At 34.6% G+C, this 18,746-nt stretch overlaps 2 protein-coding genes across 2 annotated transcripts; one reads left to right on the plus strand and one right to left on the minus strand.

Moving 5' to 3' along the window:
- Positions 1-504: 504 nt before the first annotated feature.
- LOC104121410 (squalene synthase) lies at positions 505-9,106 on the plus strand. Its single transcript, XM_009633405.4, has 15 exons — positions 505-642; positions 792-1,000; positions 1,328-1,370; positions 2,013-2,102; positions 3,858-3,933; positions 4,311-4,380; positions 4,950-5,093; positions 5,191-5,295; positions 5,468-5,614; positions 6,102-6,177; positions 6,799-6,887; positions 7,511-7,602; positions 7,676-7,721; positions 7,810-7,879; positions 8,835-9,106. Exons 2-14 carry the CDS (start codon positions 806-808, stop codon positions 7,870-7,872), a joined length of 1,236 nt encoding a protein of 411 aa, XP_009631700.1. The 5' UTR covers positions 505-642; positions 792-805; the 3' UTR covers positions 7,873-7,879; positions 8,835-9,106.
- A 920-nt stretch (positions 9,107-10,026) lies between these two features.
- On the minus strand, positions 10,027-15,826 carry LOC104121411 (SH3 domain-containing protein 2). Its single transcript, XM_009633406.4, has 10 exons — positions 15,630-15,826; positions 14,166-14,282; positions 13,398-13,467; positions 13,152-13,303; positions 11,844-11,945; positions 11,468-11,668; positions 11,310-11,372; positions 11,063-11,212; positions 10,898-10,972; positions 10,027-10,462 (listed from the first exon to the last, which is right to left on the minus strand). Exons 1-10 carry the CDS (start codon positions 15,687-15,689, stop codon positions 10,346-10,348), a joined length of 1,107 nt encoding a protein of 368 aa, XP_009631701.1. The 5' UTR covers positions 15,690-15,826; the 3' UTR covers positions 10,027-10,345.
- Positions 15,827-18,746: the final 2,920 nt, after the last annotated feature.

The raw sequence follows: 18,746 nt of genomic DNA on the forward strand, positions 1-18,746 counted from the left end.
ATTAGTTATTCCGGAATTGTAATATTTTTCTATCTTCGTGAAAAGGTAAAATAACTAATTACGAAATAATTAATCATGAGATAACTTATTTCTACTACCAAACATCCTCTAAAATAATGTAATTAGTTATCTAATTAATCCCATAGAATATCCCGATATCATTCATCGTAGCAAACGACCTCTAAATGGGTAAATAATTATAGGTATCTTTTCAGGAAACAGTCTAATAATGTTATAAAAGTACAACTCATCGTAATTATTGTGACCTGAGTTCATTTTCACAAACAATACCAAATAAAAAATCACACCTAAGCATTTAACTCGCGAATAAAGTTTATTCAAATTTATTCACTCACTTAGACTTATTTGATTAAAGTTGTCAAAAACGAGTCTCATATTTCACATAAAATATTTCTCAAGCTGCAGTATTATATTTTACCAATATTTCCGATACGTCCGTATTTGCCGAATTCCAAACACTAATTTTTCCATTTATTTTTTAATGTTTATTATTATTCCACTGGAAACAGACATAGGTATCATCGTTTCCACGCAATTCATCATTCAACGCCTTCTTCAAATACAGCCATTTTGCTAACGTCTTCTCCTCTTATCAAACAAACACTCCCCTCAAACCAATAAGTGCGTACATAAATTCGAATCTGCTCCGCCTCTCTCCTTTTCCTTTTCTCGATTTTCTCTTATATATATATGTATTTAAGTATTTGTGTGTGATTGCATTGTGGATCAGCGATTGATCAAAAACAGTATTTGAATTTTGTTGTGAACAGAAGGCTGAATAAGAATGGGGAGTTTGAGGGCGATTTTGAAGAATCCAGATGATTTGTATCCATTGGTAAAGCTGAAGCTAGCGGCTCGACACGCGGAGAAGCAGATCCCGCCGTCTCCACATTGGGGCTTCTGTTACTCAATGCTTCATAAGGTTTCTCGTAGCTTTGCCCTCGTCATTCAACAACTTCCCGTCGAGCTTCGTGACGCCGTATGTTTCTCTCTCTTTTTTCCCCTTTTTCCCCTTCTTTTTCTGTGGCATTTAATCGCTATCGCTTGCTATTTGGATGCATTTAAAGTGTGTGGCTAACCTCTGTGTGTGCGTGTGTGCGTGTGTTTATATACATGAAAAATGGATTTTTGTTTAGTTTTTTTTTTTTTTTTGATTTACTGCTTCTGTGAATTAATTGGAATTGTTAATATACCATATATATTCCGTTAATTTGTTTTAATTTTCTGGATTCGCATATTACTATAACTGATATTTTGATTTTTGAAGGTTATTATTCTTACTTTTAACTTTAATGGAACTTTGCAGGTGTGCATTTTCTATTTGGTTCTTCGAGCACTTGACACTGTTGGTAAGCTCAGTTTACTGTCTATCTAAATTTTGTTTAGTAATTATAAGGAGATATGAACCTTAGAAAACAGATGATTGTTCGTAGCATTAGTTAACATGATAAACTAGCATTTAAGTATAGTCATAGAATATTAAAAGTTGGATCTTGTGCGTGCAAAATTTGGTGTGAGTAATATAGCACTTTAGTCTTTTGTTATTTAAAAAAGTAGGTTGAATCGTGGACTCGATTCGTCATGCTCATCTTCTATTGCTTCTTGCTATGGAAGAAAGAAGAGGATAGAGGGTAAAATTATTTAGTGAAAACATCAACGGCTCATTAATTAAAAAAATAAATAAATAAGAGCAAGTTATTCTACATTTCTACCCATGCTAATTATGTTGCTAGTTGATATTTAGTTTAGATAATTCTGAGCTGCCTACCAGCTTTCTGTGGAACTCTTCTTGGTTATAAACGAGCTTTGACTAACTTTTATTGCTGAAATACTAGTATGAGTTATCATATGTCGTTTTCTATTTCTTTCTAGACATTCATAAGGTAGTTTTTACCTTGTAATATTAGTTGATTCACGGGTTGCTGCAGTCATATTTTTGAGTGACACTTATTTTGCTCGTTTTCATATTTGGATGTTCTTATTCTGGACAGAGGATGATACCAGCATTCCCACCGATGTTAAAGTACCTATTCTGATCTCTTTTCATCAGCATGTTTATGATCGCGAATGGCATTTTTCATGTAAGTCTCTGAGTTCAACTTGTCGATATCCCTAAATTCTCAATATCCCTTCTCTCTTATAATGATTGTGCTTTTGCAATTGAAGAATCCCAAATTGGAAAGACTTCAACTACTTTTGGAAGGTTACTATGAAACTTTTTTTTCATAAGTTGGATAAAAACCGATGCGAAATGTTTCACTGTCTACCCAAAAATGTTTCTCTTTTGGCTCTGCAGTCAAACTACTACTAGAGGCTGCACATATGCAGAAAGTTGCCCATGATCCAAGATACGGACCATATTTGATAGTTGAAAGCACATAATGCATCAGAATAGTGCTGACTGAGGTCATATAGGAAACGGGACAAGAAGGGAAATTAACTTTGGCATCCTTGCTTTTGTTTGATTACTTGCTAAATACTCCGCCACTGATAGTTGCCTAACGGAAAAAATCAAGAGCCCATTATAACCTCGTCTTTTACTGTTATTGTAATCAGTGTGAGAGAGGTTAGCTAATTGTTAAGCTCATAGCGAATACACATCTATATTACCTCCAGCCATGGTGTTTAACCTCTTCCTGCACCTATCCCATTTCTCAAAAACACCTTCAATCATCTACTGACAATACATTCCACTGTATCTTGAAGACCACATAAACCAATGCCCACTCCTGTGATGCATATTGGCAATGAAGTGGCATGTGTTTGATGCCCTCCCCTGTCTTATTGCACATACTGCAGCAGCTGACCATAATGTACTTCCTTCTTCTCAGGTTGGCTAAATTGGGCCCCACGCCACACTTTGTGTAGAAGGCCATAGTTTCCTCTTGAATTTCCTAATTAGTACCACGCAGAGGCACTGCTGGCATTAGACATTCAATACCAAACAAGTCTTAATACTTGAAACCCTGTTACCTCATAGAGAAAAATCCATACTTTAGGTTAAAAAAAAAAAAGAACTTGAGACCCTATCATTACTAGCTCATCTGTATGCCGGTGGTAGCATTCTAGTGATTACATTGCTAGCTATACTCCTGCCTGCTCATGTATGAACATGAAGGAGGATCCTTCCCACTCGAAGGGCTGGGCAACACTAAAATATTGACCTGAATAAGACAATGTATACTAGTTCTAGGCATTTCGGTGGGTCCTGTAGTCCAACTTTTCACTTGCTCTGGGTAAATAACTTATCTTGATTTTATTTCTTTCAATGTATAAATAGTTGGACGACAGATAGGAGAATTGAGCTTCGAAAACTATGTTCTAACCCTGGAATGATTTCTGCATTACTATTGGTTGCAATGGACTCTTTTGTTAATTTGCTACTCAAAATGTCATGACATGTTGGCCAAAGAGGTCAACCTGACTCAATGATTGGATGCTAAGGGGAAGGGAGCAAGTCAGAACTTAGAAATCTTCTGAAATTCGTCATACTTCTTTTTACTGCAGTTTCTTACCCTAAATAAGGCTTTTCTTTTTCTTCTTTGTGTCTTGCTCCCACGGTGGCTCGGTGCCATGCGGGTTGCCCTCCCTACAAATACATTCTGTATATCTGCTAACGGACAATAGGAATAGACTTGTTATAGAACTACTAATATTATTATTACTGTCATTTATATATATTTAACTTGTTTTTTATTCGGTATGACGATGACATGAGTTGAACTTAATGGAGAAGTGAGGATTCATATGGCCGGTCCAAACTTGTTTGGGACTGAGGCGTAGTTATTGCTGTTTTATTATAGACTGATTTCCTAATCCGAATTTTAACATGTTAGGTGGTACAAAGGAGTACAGGGTTCTCATGGACCAGTTCCATCATGTTTCAACTGCTTTTCTGGAGCTTGGGAAACAGTGAGTTCTTACCCAGCTTGTGTGCTTTTCTGATACCAAGATTTTGCTCAAATGAGAGGTTACAATCAGCATATTTGTTGAATATGATGTAGCAGTAGGTCCTCCAGAATTTAAATTCTGTTGCAAGGTTTGGAGAAATCCAAATTCAACTGTAGATCCACGTGATATATATCCCTAATGTGAATTCAGAAATGTTTACTTATGAGCGGTGCAGCTTTCTCTGCCTTCTTCAACCCTAAAAAATCAGAAAAAAAGAAATGCTACTTATACGACAAAAAATGTGAACTCGGGTTGTAGTCTGAATTTCAAAACGTATAAACTCCGGGTCCCATTGTATGAGTAGGCAATACTGAAGATTATGTTCTTATATTTTGCAGTTATCAGCAGGCAATTGAGGATATTACCATGAGGATGGGTGCAGGAATGGCAAAATTCATTTGCAAGGAGGTATGCAAGATGAACCATAAAGAACAGGATGAAATTATCTGATACTCGCAAAAAGCAGTTTATACTTGTTTGAATTTTTTGTTTGTATGAATTGGCTTGATCTCTCAAGTTTTCCCTTTTTATGCAATTCCTCATCTTCAAGCCATTGGATTATTCCACCTACTCAAAAGTATAAACCATGGTCTCTGCTTCACTACATCGTGATTGATGTGGGTCATTACTACTATTTCTGCTATTTGATCGTTGGTATCTTTTTCACCTTTATTTTGTTGAACATGTTTTGCACCAGTGTTGTTAGCCCGTACGGATATTGTCGTCTTTGTCGAATTATCATCTCTGTCTTTGTTTGTTAAGTAAAACAAGGCTATTAACACTATAGAAGACAAGTACATGGAATTTGATTAATGAGCGATAAAATCTTGTTAGGTTTTTGAAAGGTAACTTTAACCTTTTGAGTGCGCCCGATGTGTAGCTACTTTACGATTTAATAGTTTTTTGCTGCAAGCTTCATTTCTAGAACACTCCTGAAACCTCCATGTATTTCAATTTCAACAAATCCACCTCTGCAGGTGGAGACAACCGATGATTATGATGAATATTGTCACTATGTAGCTGGGCTTGTTGGGCTAGGATTGTCAAAACTGTTCCATACCTCTGGGAAAGAAGATCTGGCTTCAGATTCTATCTCTAACTCCATGGGTTTATTTCTTCAGGTTTAAACCTTTACATGTGTGGCAGGCACAACTGTCCATCTTTGAGATTCTTCTTTGTTGAGGGCAGTAATACTAACATATTTGCTATATATTGCAGAAAACAAACATCATTAGAGATTATTTGGAAGACATAAATGAAGTACCCAAGTGCCGTATGTTCTGGCCCCGTGAGATATGGAGTAAATATGTTAATAAGCTTGAGGTTTGAATTCTTCATCTCCTTGGTCTTGTATGAGTTTCTCAACTCGTTTTTTCCCTGCCATCATAGTTATTGTATTAACTTGAGTTGACTGTAGCAAGTGCTGTTGTTTAGTCAAAGCTCAGAGATGGGTTTCATTCATAGTTTAATTGACATCTCTGTTTATTTCCCGCAGGAATTAAAGTACGAGGATAACTCGGCGAAGGCAGTGCAATGTCTCAATGACATGGTCACTAATGCTTTATCACATGTAGAAGATTGTTTGACTTACATGTCTGCTTTGCGTGATCCTTCCATCTTTCGATTCTGTGCTATTCCACAGGTATATCCTCTAGGTTATTTTCTAAGCTCTCTAGCCTTCAATTTACCTATCAGGCTAAACGCTTCCTACATGAAGACATTTCTTCTGTCACACTTCCATTTATTCAATTTTTCACAAAGTGTTTCTTATGATGGAATTTTATGTTCTCTGTTTGGGAAAGTGTCGATAAAGATCGAAATAGAAAATGTATCGAATTTGCTGAAGCAAACTCTATGTCAAATCATTTAATTTCAATTTAGTTATAGATCAAGGACCTTCATATTGTCTTATTGCCATGATTTCTATTCATGCTTGTTTAATTGACCATAGAGTTAAGCGTGGTGAATGAATAACAGTACCATAGAGTTAAGCGTGGTGAATGAATAATAGTCTACAATTCTTTAAACATGGACTTGTACGCTGGGGAAGGAAGAAATTTGCACCAGTAACTTGTTAAGCATACTTCTTTACCATGCTTTTGCCTTGTTGTATTATCTAATGGTACCAGGTCATGGCAATTGGGACATTAGCTATGTGCTACGACAACATTGAAGTCTTCAGAGGAGTGGTAAAAATGAGACGTGGTAAGAACTATGATTCTCAGCATGCATTTCTTGTGACTTCATATCCAATTGCAATCTGACCCCTTAAAATTCCGCCATTTTTTTTATGAATCACATCTTTTGTCAATAGGACTTGTTATTATGATGGGGTAGAGAAAGATTTTGTGTACTTGCGAAATAGCCTCTCATCCCTTGTTTATTTTTGGTGCACCCATGAAGTTTTTATGTATATAGAAGGTCGGATGTTGTTTGTAGAAAACCACATCGTTTTGTAAGGTTTTCCATTTTTTGGCATACTTCTTGTATACGGGTGTTTTTTGCCCTTCATTAATAAAATCTTATTATCTTATAAAAAAAGGACTTATTATTATCATGTAATGGAGTGGTTTTTATCGTTAACGCTGTCTTATTATGTATTCTACCTTTCTTGTCTGTGTCATTTCTTTGAGAACTCTCTCCACAGCATGTATTATTCATGCATCTGTATTTTCTACTTCATTTGCTGATGGAACTTATTTAAAGTAGATATTGTGTTCTTTGAGTATTATTCTAGCAGTTTTTAAGCATCACATTATATCCTTGTCTTCTTAATTTTTCTATCTTACCTATCACTATTATTATCTTTTGGTTTCTTCGATCTAGGTCTGACTGCTAAGGTCATTGACCGGACCAGGACTATGGCAGATGTATATGGTGCTTTTTTTGACTTTTCTTGTATGCTGAAATCCAAGGTATGGAACTTATTTATTCCCAATCATGCCTAATTGCCCAGTTATAATGTGCTCGTGTTGAAGTTGCTGGGTCAAATTGAGGATTACCCCGTCCTTTTGTTTAACGTTAACAAGGCATGTGTTGTCTTGGAATAAGTATATGCACACTATTGTGGCTCATTAGGTCAATATGGACCTTGCATTACGGTACGAGAAACCTTGTGCATACAAATTGTGATGGAGTTTCTGAATCATGCTCCTACTACAGATGCCTGTCGCTCTGTAGAGTTAAGAGTTTTTCTTCGAAATACTGAATAATTGTTTGCAAAATAGTTATTCCAGGAGTCTCTGTCTCACACATATGTACAAAGGTGTAGTACAAAAATAGAACAAAGTAGTACACCTCTACGCGTAACATGTTCCTATTACAATATTGATACCTCTTAGCCTTTGAATTGATACATCTAACGATTATTTGAACCGGTGATACATAATTTGGCGAAGCTTTTGCTTAATGGCTACTAATATGGGTTATTCACTCTATCTGCTATCTGTTTCTTTTTGTTCCTTTTTTATGTCTAAATTTCCTTTCTTGATGAAAATTGAAAAGACATGCCACCAAAGCTACTCTTTTATTGTTTTAGGTTAATAATAATGATCCAAATGCAACAAAAACTCTGAAGAGGCTTGACGTGATCCTGAAAACTTGCAGAGATTCGGGAACCTTGAACAAAAGGTTTGTACATATCCTAGTTGTTCTCATCTTCACATTGCTGTGAGTATCAACTAATGCATGTACATATCACCAGGAAATCATACATAATCAGGAGCGAGCCTAATTACAGTCCAGTTCTGGTAAGTGTATACAGCTGACTGTTTCACACTTCACATACAATTTGCCTTTCTACATTGAATATTTTCTCATCTCTGAAATTTATTGCAGATTGTCGTCATTTTCATCATACTGGCTATTATTCTTGCACAGCTATCTGGAAACCGATCTTAGACGATATGTAAGTATCATAATGACAATATACTTGAGTAGCATGCCATTTATGTAGATGCATGTCGCATGGTTCAAAAATATACCCTCTATGCACCTAAACTTTCGACTTTCTATTGATAAGCACGTGGATCTTGTAGGAAGTATTTTTTTCCTAGCCTTCAAACAATAAGCAGTGTAATTTTTCAAATTATGATATTTCTCTCTCCCTCTCTCTCTTTCGCCCCCTCTCCCTCTCTCTCTCTCTCTCTCTCTCTGTTTCCCGCCATGTCAGACTGTATTGTAATTATTATTTTTTGAATGAATATGAACACATCCTCCTCACTTCCCAAAAAACACAAATTTTTCCTCCTCATCTTGAATGTGATTTACAAGTGATTGTCTTTAGATTGTCATTCCTGTGTCATCACATATTTCCAATTCTAAGTGAAAAGTTTCCCTTAACAAATCATTTTGGACTTCGATAGAATTGTAAGGTCATATTTCCCCACTGTTTAATACTATGTCAAGAACAACAATGACAACAAAAATGCTCAGTTCCAAGTTGTATGAATCCTCACTGTCCATTTAACTCCGTTTGGACCCATTACATTCCCAACGAAATTCCTTATTGATTAGTTTCACGCTAGCTGTCAACTTACCGCAACTATCCTCTTTTCGAGCTTGGAATTGACAATATGAACAGGTTCACGAAGGAGGAGTTGCACTGTCAATATGTCGAAACAATAAAGTTGGAAGATCATATTAAATTAAACTCGTACTTACTTCAACAGTGTCATTAATGATGATTTAATAGTTTCGTTTCCTAGATTTAAAGATAGTGCATTCTGTGTTCAAACGATGGCATCACTTTGTAATCTTAGGATAACTGTGTTGAGAATCTGCAAAGATACATGGAAATTGTAGCCTTTTCAGCTTCTTCATGGAAATCATTAACCCAGTTTCTGCTCTGTCTTGCTTTGCAGTTTGGGTTACAAAAAAGAAGTCTGGTCAAGGAAGACAGCACAAGCTCTTGGCCAATTATGTGATTAGTGCAGATTTTGATGTTTGTAATTCTATGTTCATTAAGTGATAGTTGCACCTTTTAACCTGACAAGGTAATTACGAAAACCTATTTTTGGTGGCTTGTTGGGTATGTACTTGTTTGCAAGCTACGAAAGCAAATTCCAAGTGTTGTAGAGTCACCGTGATGTAATAAACATGTCTTTTATAATATTTTGTTCATTTTTGTGGTAAATTGATGTTTATATAGCAGCCGTTGAATTAAAATTCCATATTTCAGAAAGTGAAATGCCTTGCTCATCTATTTGAAGGGTGGCTAGTCTCTAAATGTAAAGCAAAGACAACCTCGGAAATGAATTTTCACTCACTTTCTCTAAGTGAGTACAATATTACTTGAGAGCGCATAAGCTTTACATATTTTATCGTTTTGTTCATAATACACGCGAATAAAAATATTTTTACTTGTGGCGTAACATAAATATGAAGAGAACATTTCAGATTTTTATTACATCAGGACCGCTCCTGGAACATTCATATTATCAATTCAGTGGAGGGGCTATGTATGTAGGTAAAATTGAATGAAAGGGGTCCAATTGAATTCCCTTTGCTGGAAACTTGTACCTCGTATATAGGTAAAAACCTAAAAAAAAATATAGGGAAGAAAAAATATTTGTGTATATATAACTTGTTGAATTTCCCTTGTACAAATAATATTTTTAGTACAGCATCTTTTTTGACTCCCTTATTAGAATTCTGGCTCTGCCGCTAGTTATCATCTGCCCATGACAATTTTCACGTACTACTCGGAAGTGAATTGAATATGGTAGGTTCCGCAGCAATTTTCAAATTCGTCAGAAGGTTCTCGCTGTTCTTTACAGTCTTTTCCTGCCCATCATTCCTTTTTACAGTCTTTTTCTAAGTAAGAGTTGTTGATTATGGTTTCCAGTAGACTTATAAATTAAAGCCGTCGCACATATTTTGGTGTATACCAACCTGGCTACATTCAAGAGGACCAAAGCCTTTTCATATGTTCTTTTTAATTGTGGTATTCGCTTTATTTGAGCGCAGAAAGCCTCCTAGCAGCCACTCTTTTTAGTTAGAAATGTTTTGATACAGAATTCTACAATTTTTTTCAAAATGTTACTATCCCGTATCTGCTAAAGGCAAAATATATTATTTGCTCACATTCTCTGAGACCCAAAAAGGGAAAACAAGTTATAAAAATGTACTAGGATAGCCATTTCTACAAAATTAATCACAACAAATTGCAACATACAACAATAACCTCCAAGTCTTTAAAGGGGGGAAATATCTAAAAATATACCCACGAATGGAATAAACGATCAAAAAAGACCCCTATAACAAGTATTTAAGGGGACAATATAGAGAATATTACAAGAGGCAGAAACGATTGCAAGCAGCAGATGATACAGAAATCCGACGGCTCCTTCATAATAAAAGAAATCCCTACATTTCAGAAAACCTCGGCCACTTTACTAGCAAGGACACGTTCCCTTCTTTCAATGTAACCAAAAGGAAACCATCCTGCTCTGCCTTTGCATTCACCTTCAGCCCAACCATTGTTAGAAACCTGAAAGCACCAATGAAACACATTGCTAGTTATCTATAAAACATTTGGATAAAATCAACCATTTGAAAAGCATCCACTGGCGCAGTTGATGGGCAGAATTCAAACAAAAAACAGATGTTACAGATCAGGCAACTCCGAGATAGAAAAACATTTTATATTTCTAGTTCTAGAAGTCTATTAACTGTAGAGATTGCAAGTGAACCAATACGCAAAATATGAATTCAGATCAGTAGGAGTAAAATCACAAGCTGGGGCGATTCAGTAAAACACCTGTAACTGCTATACCACTGGAACCAAAAGCTTCCAGGATGTATTACTAAATGCATCATACTATTCTTTTGTTTAAGGCATTTCTCAAGTTCAGATGAGTAATATCAGAAAATGCGACATCAACATGCGGAAGTGAATCCAGTAGAGCAAAATAAACTAACAAACCTTGCGAATAACAACATATTCGCCAACAGATAAATTAAGCTCCACATCAGATTCAGCTTGATATGGGTACACGACCTGTTACCAACCCAGAAAGAAGCAAAGCTATTGAGCACTCATCAACCGAGCTAAATCTATTCAATTAACTTGAAAGTTCAAAATACTCACTTCTCCGAGAAAGTAACCCATACTATCAGTTGATCCATTTTGTACGGGTGAAGTAGAGACACCATTTACTTCTTCATACGAAGGAGGTGGAGGCGTAGTATCCACACTAGGAGCCGGAGCTGCTTCAATACGCTGGCGCTCTGATAACATCTGAATCAATAAAACAAATTACCCTTTTCTCAAATATAGTGGGAAAATCAGCGGGACTCCATCATATTCAGGATTTTCTAAAATAAATCACACGTACCTCAGCTTCTAGTTGATCAAGAATCTGAAGGATTCTCTGATGGTATGACCGTTCTGATTCAACCTAATCACAAGGATGGAATGACATTTAAAATACTCAAATTTACTTACATGGTACCTTTTAAAAGCACTCTATTCCACAGCTCTAAGGATGGTTACCATGGCAATCAATCGTTGGAGTGTCAGTCTTTGCTGCTGAGCTTCAACAGCAGCCATAGCTGCTGAAGCTTCTTTTCCCAACGTATTCATATTTGACTTCAAGTCTTGTAGCTTTACTTCGGCTGCTTCCAGTTTATATGCCATGTCAGGATGACCTGTTCCTTCTCTCAATTTAGCTTGTCGTCTGGATACTTCAACAGCCTATCTAGGTTAGTCAGAAAAGAGAACTGACATCTGGCAAGTGCAGTAAACTGATCCAAAAATTTTATTATCATCAAAGTAACTTAAGACAACGCCATGAACACATTATGTGAAAGAAACCACATTAATTGATTTAGTCTGCCTTACAATTTAAAACAGTGAAGCAACTAAATACCTGTGCCTCTGCCTCTTGTCGCATTCTATCGTATCTTTGAGCTAGATGTCTAGCATCTTCCAATGGAGCTCCCATCACCATGGCCCTTAATGGTTCTGCAACCTGGAAAGAAAATATCAATAGTCAAGTAGATGGCTTGAAACAGATTGACATACTGGACATAGAACAATTGGAATGACCTCTCACATAATTCCTAAATGGTTAGACCAAGACAAAGTGTGTTTCTGGACTTCAACTTAAGTAGATAGTCTCAGATCTAAAAGAAATTACATCTTCTAGAGCTCATCAAATATTCAAATCTTGGCTGAGACAAATACAAAATAGGGAACCAAAATCATCAATTGATTGAAGCAGCATGATTTTGAACCCTTAAGAACATTGTTATCTGGAAGGATACATACAACTCCGCTTCATCTTTGATCTAATGGCCTCAATCTAACCCCATTTCTTTGAATTACCCAAATGAGCTTCAAGTGCGACCAAGGGCCCCCAAATTTAGATACCTAGGTACATGCACTCCTAACAAGTTCTCTTATCAGTTATCACCTTGGTCAATATCAGGAACCTACAGCATTCCGCTTGATTAATTTACTGTGATGAGGCTTAATTTACCCAAGAACAAAATCTTTACCACGTCCCAGGTTCATGGAAGACTAAAAGAGATAGCATGTGATAAACAGATGAACTAAATAAGACATCTCCGGCTTTGTTTGTAATGTGTAATATACGGAATACCATTCTCACTAGTTTCCACTAGTCCTTTGTTCATTATCCTTGACAAAGGGTGCTCGACATATTTTCAGAAACTGACCTTTTCTAGAAATTAAAAAAAAATCGCTAGTATGAGTTTCCAGTAAAGTATAAAACTTGTCAATATGCGATAAATTCTCACAATACATAAAACATTTTATAGAAAACTACCACTATATTTCCCCTGAAACATAACACCATGGCCAAAACAATAGATGGCTTAGCAGAAAAAATGTGTCTCCGCCAGTAACAAAGGTTGTGCAGTACGGGAAATAGTGGTCCAAAATGCTTCTCTGCCTTATTTGATGAATGGTATAGAAGAAACACTTCAGAAAAGAAACATACGCATGCACAAGACATAGAAAGGTCCCATAAGACAAAAAGAAGCTTACAAGTACAGAGTACTTTTGGAGCCAATTCATTTAAATTTCTGCCTAATACCAAATATAAACAACAAAGAATATGCATCCAATACAACAATTAGATAGATCTACTTGTTCCAGAGTGTCACATTAAATACAATTGAGAAGGTTATAAAGTCGAGACTATTTCATTAACCTGCGTTCCAAGGGCTTTCAACAGATTTCCTCGCTCCTTCTCCATCTGAGCACGAGCGCGTGAAAAACCTAATGCTGCTTTTGACAATGTAGTACCACTTGTACATGTATTTTCAGCACCATATTTCCTGCTATCTTCTGACAGTTTAGTTCCTGTTGGAGAGAAGCTCATATTTGTCAACATATATATAAGCTTACTTTTTTACCTTATAAACAATCATCAATGTGGAAGAGGTCAGAAACGGACCTATTTCAACTTGTTTAGACCCAGTAACAATATAACCTTCAACACCACGAACAATATCCCTTTGAAAATGCTGCATTTCAAAAGATGACGAATGTTTTTGAGGCGATAGCTCAAAGTTTCTGTATATGCATCTCCAGTTGGAAAGGACTAAGGAGAAACAATAAAATCTTGCCAATAGAATAAGCTCAAACGTTCAAAGTAATAGGACTCATTAGGAGTCAACTCCGACTTAGCTATGGATAAAACACAATGGAAAGAAGCAAGCTATACAGGAATAACAACTAGTTGGGTTAAAACTAGTTCTCATTGTAGGTGCAAGTGTGAGCTTCAGAAATAATCCAGTTTGCCTAAAAGAGCAAATTCTTTTTTTTGGACTAAAAAGAGCCTAAAAGAGCAAATTCTTTAGAATTTAGAATCAAATGGACTTTGATTGGGGCAGAAATGGATATATAGGATTTATATAACCAACCCCAACTCATTTTGAATCAAGAAGTTGACTGAATAATTGATTCAAGGTAATATAACTGAAGCGCTACAAGTATGATGCTTAGTTCATCTATAGAAAGAATCTAAACTGAGAAATATTCAAAACTCTGATTATGTAAAACCACATTCAAACAGGCATACCATGCAGTAGAAGAATAAAATCTATGATTAATGTAAGAGATTACATGAATTAATATGCAAGTGAGACTCAACTTCCTAAATTCAATACAAATGTCTCCTACAAGATCAGGGAAAATGGATATCAGCTGACAAATGAGCAACCTTAGCAGCACGAGTGGATATGTAAAGCTTTTCAAGCTTATGATGCTGCTGGAGTTCAGCTTCATCCGTCACAAGATCTGAACCATATCCTCCTGCCCCAAACTGCTTGAGGACAGCCTAAAAAGACACAAGTGATAAACTATTCAGTTGTCGAAAAAAAATATTAAGTACTTCCAATAACAGCAATTTGATCAGTTGCAGCAGCTAAATACCAGAGAACTATTCTTTCTTTCTTTTTTTCTTTTTAGATAAGGAATACCAGAGAACTATTCATTCAAAAAAAGCCTAGAGATCAGAGATTTGCGGCCAGAGATGGACGAACTGGAGCCACAAATCATGAGGCCAAGCTAAAACTGGACGTGCTAACCTTGTTCAAAACCTATAAATGGAGCTTGATAGAGGCACTGATAAATATTGCAAAGGAAATTGTGGGCCACAAAATAGAAATTAACATAAATTATGAGTAGAAAACTTTGAACTCATTCTTCTAGGAGACTAATTGACCTCCTAAAACACATCCACCGCTTAACTTAGGTGGCAGAGTCACATTCAACTCAACTATCAATTTACTTGGACATAACTACAATACTAGAAAATATGACTCAATCTACAGTATTTTGCAATATTTGGAAGAGAAAAATCACTTTAAAAATAAATTGAATAGCAATCAGAGCTTTTTGCAAGATTGCTTACAGGAACCTAAGTACCAAGCATCCCAACTACGATATAACAAAGGACTTCTGTAGCATAAATAACATGGTTAATTATAGAATAGCATGATGGTCGTAAGAAGACCATCACGTTCAAGATTTTCAATATCTAACATTTCAAAATACAGAACAAGATTAAAAGATAGTAAAAGTGTTCTATTAACTGAAGAGAGCCTAAGGCAAGTCAGAAGGATTTCACAATGCACGCATTTCAGAACAAAACAATGAATTCTCACCTTCATATATAGTGAGTTTATTCCATCAAATCACCCAAAAAAACCTAGCTTGTCAACCTAACAAAAACTTAATCACTCAAAACCAGGGAGATTTAGTACACATTGCAATACTGACTCTGAACATTCTAAAAAACATGAAAACAAATTTAATTTTTCACAACCAATAATTTCCATAATAGGATATAATTAACAAAATTTATTAAATTTAAGCATTACGAGGATGTGACACTATTTTAAAGGTGACTGAAAATAAGTCTACCACGTGAAAACAATGAAAATACATTTCATCAAAATCAAAGTAATCACTTGTCAAATAGCACTTCAGCAAATTAGTTATGAATCAACCTAGAATTGAACTGAGCTATAAAAAGCGAGGAAAACACAGGATTCAAATGGATCAATTTAATCAACGAACAATTACAAGGTAAAAATTGATTTGACTTAGCTTTATAGCGGATAAATTTACGAATTACGGAGTAACAAATGCTAATATTTAGAAAGAGGAAATCGGATCGTACTTGCTGTTGGCGAGCGACCTGTTCTCTGAGCCTCGTGGCTTGCTTTCTGATTGCTTCCATTGACGAACCAAATGACCTTCAAAATCTATAGCAATTTCAGAGAGATTTGAGATTTCTGCGATTAGGTCTCGATTCGTCGGAGCGTGATTGAATCTTCGGACAGACTATTTTCGAAATGGGAGAATTCGAATTGGGGTTGTTTTGGAAAGTAGGGAAATATGTCTTTGAGCAGTTCTGTAAATTGTACTAGTTCCCCCCTGAGGTTTTGAATTTTAGCATGTTGCCCCCTTCTTGCTTTTCATTTAAAAAGAGAAAGAAAAAATATTGTTCACATATACTTTTTACACCGTTAAACTAATACTTTATGGGATGGTTCGATTGGTAAACAAGTTATCTAATGATTATATATCTCGTGATTAGTTATATCATTCTCTCATAAGGATAAAATAAATACTACTATCCCGGAATAACTAATCGCAGAATTAATTATACCATAATTTTATCTCAACCAAACATGGGATAAACTCATCTCAAACTTAATTTCGGGATTAATTATCTCTCGTACCAAACGAGCCTATATGGACTATATGAACTTTTGGATATGAAATTTAAGAAAGGAATAATAATTTTTAAAAGATGTGGTGTTAAACATGAATAATATTTGTGTATCTACGAGACTTTTAAAGCTTATGATCTTAAACATGTCATAACATTTTGTGTAAATATAAAAAGTTATTGTTTATTGTAAAATGAGAAGTTTAAATTAAATTATTTTTAAAGCTGAAAAAATATTATTTTTGAACCGACAAAAAAAAAAGAAATAAGATCACATAAAGTGAAATGGATAAAATAATTTCACTCACAAACATTGTTTTTATTATTTAACGAACTTGTTCATGTCAAAAAATTGACATGATAACCATTTGCTTTTTTCCCCTTTCATGTTGAAGCTAGAGGAATATTAATCATTTGTTCAGGTGGGAATATTGGTACCTGAAACAGTTGTCCATAATGCTACTAGAGGTGATAATATTTGCTGTAAGCATGATTGATAGGTCTTTGCCTAAGCACATTACATTAAGAAGTAATCAAAATATTCATGGTAGGGTGTTAAATATGGGCAAGTTAAATCGGGTTGAGACAATAAATCTAATCTGGGGCAAGTTACACATTTAGCCATTTGGGCAAAAATAATTATTCACAAGTTAAATATTAAAATAATATATACATTAAAATAATAGCCAAAAAAAAAATAATATATATATATAATTTGTATATAACATATAGAATATATATATATATATATATTCTATATGTTATATACAAATTTTATATATTTTTTCGGCCACCAAATATAAATAGTTTCTGTTGCGGGCTAAAAGTGATAATACCCCTAAATCAGCCATGACACAATTAGCCCAAAACTTGTCTAATCTGGACAATTTGATTTGTCAAATGAATTATAAACAGATCCGTCTAACTCAACGTTATTTTTTCATTTCTTTATGTATTTTCTTATTACTTGTTTAATTACTAAATCAAATTCAAAACAAACTTTTCTTTTCTTCACAAAGGGAGAAAGTGGTCAAACACATATCACACGGCAGTAAACAAAGTTTTCTTATGGATCAATTAAAGTAAGCTATGTAGCATTAATTTGCCAGATTCTTGGAAGGAATTTATTCCCTACCCAACTAACCCCCAAACTGGGCAGATTTGACATGTTATAAAATGTGCCGAATTTACATCACACAAGCAGCCATCTCCAGTTTCACATCTTCATTGAGAGGACAGGTGGGCTTATACATATTACTCGTTGCATATATATATATATATACTAACGAAGTTCCACATATGTTTTGTTATTGTCTCTCGATAATTTCTTTTTCTAACAAATTTTGATATTGCAAGCATGTATGAGTAGTTAAATGTCTAGTCTTACAATAATAAAAATAATTATGGAACCCATTTTATTTTTGCTGATAACAATTATCCTAACGTTAAGTTTCGGATAATATATTCCAATTTTTTTGTATTAAACTCAAAAACTTATAGATAAAATAATAAATTAATATATCCACCTTTTTGCCTACTTTTTCCGGATTGTTCCTCCCTATATTTGTATTTCCTTTTATTTTTTAATATGTCCTAGGGTTGAAAAAAATCAACTTATAATAAATATATATAGTTTCTACAATATTTAATTCTAAACTGATTAATTATTACTCAAAAATTAAAATGCACTATAAACTTCTATAACTTTAAATGTAATAATATATGTTTTTCTCTATAATATTTTTAATATTCCTCAATATTTGAATATACTATATTTGATTTTCTCTAGACTTCCCATGTTAAGTAATTTACTGTATTTGATCATGGCAGGGTACCCAACATAGAAGTGGTAGTCCAAATAATACTTTTTATTTTCTTACAATGAAACTTGTTAGTTTCTAAAGTATTAAGTTTGTACGTTGTTTTATTTTTTGTGAAACTTATATATAATATAATTAATGACAGAACAAATTATCGTTAGCACTAGAAATTAATGAAATAGACATTAAAATAAAATCTGATATGAAATTGATAAATTAATAAGTGATCCTTGCAGCATCCTATTAGTCTCATTTTACGTGATAGACATATTGCATAGAATGTAATACAATTATCTTCCTTATAGTTCACTATTGAAAATAAGACATAATTATTAGTAGTTAACTATATTGTCAAGCATTTTTAAGCTAATAAAACTTACTGAATCAAAGAGAACATTCCACTCTAATATTGAGGAATAGAGTAGTATATATAGTAGTGCATAGTATATTTTTTCCTTTGGTAAAAGTACCAAAAATATCAAATTTATATACTTCTTTATTAGTATTGGTTTGGGTTCATTTTTCCCACCCATATATTAATGTATTTCTTTTTTGTTTTAAATGAAATATATACAAACTTAGTGAAAGTTTAGGTTAAAGAAACATAAGGATGTAGGGTTGTGCATGGATCGGATCGGATCGGATCGGATTTAGCACATTTCGGATCGGATTTTCAGATTTCGGATTCTAGAAAATGCAATCCGAATCCGATCCGAATTAATATCGGATCGGATCGGATTTT

Source organism: Nicotiana tomentosiformis, chromosome 1 (genome assembly GCF_000390325.3).
Source record: "Nicotiana tomentosiformis chromosome 1, ASM39032v3, whole genome shotgun sequence".
Classification (NCBI taxonomy): Eukaryota; Viridiplantae; Streptophyta; class Magnoliopsida; order Solanales; family Solanaceae; genus Nicotiana; species Nicotiana tomentosiformis.

Bases quoted from the DNA above. Each gene is read 5' to 3' on its own strand.
- LOC104121410 (XM_009633405.4), top strand. From the start codon at position 806: ATGGGGAGTTTGAGGGCGATTTTGAAGAATCCAGATGATTTGTATCCA. The intron at 1,371-2,012 runs GTAAGCTCAGTT...TATTCTGGACAG, and splicing joins TCGAGCACTTGACACTGTTG to AGGATGATACCAGCATTCCC. The intron at 5,094-5,190 runs GTTTAAACCTTT...TATATATTGCAG, and splicing joins CCATGGGTTTATTTCTTCAG to AAAACAAACATCATTAGAGA.
- LOC104121411 (XM_009633406.4), bottom strand. From the start codon at position 15,689: ATGGAAGCAATCAGAAAGCAAGCCACGAGGCTCAGAGAACAGGTCGCT. The intron at 13,304-13,397 runs GTCCGTTTCTGA...TCTCTCCAACAG, and splicing joins GTCTAAACAAGTTGAAATAG to GAACTAAACTGTCAGAAGAT. The intron at 10,973-11,062 runs GTGAGTATTTTG...GGTTGGTAACAG, and splicing joins TGGGTTACTTTCTCGGAGAA to GTCGTGTACCCATATCAAGC.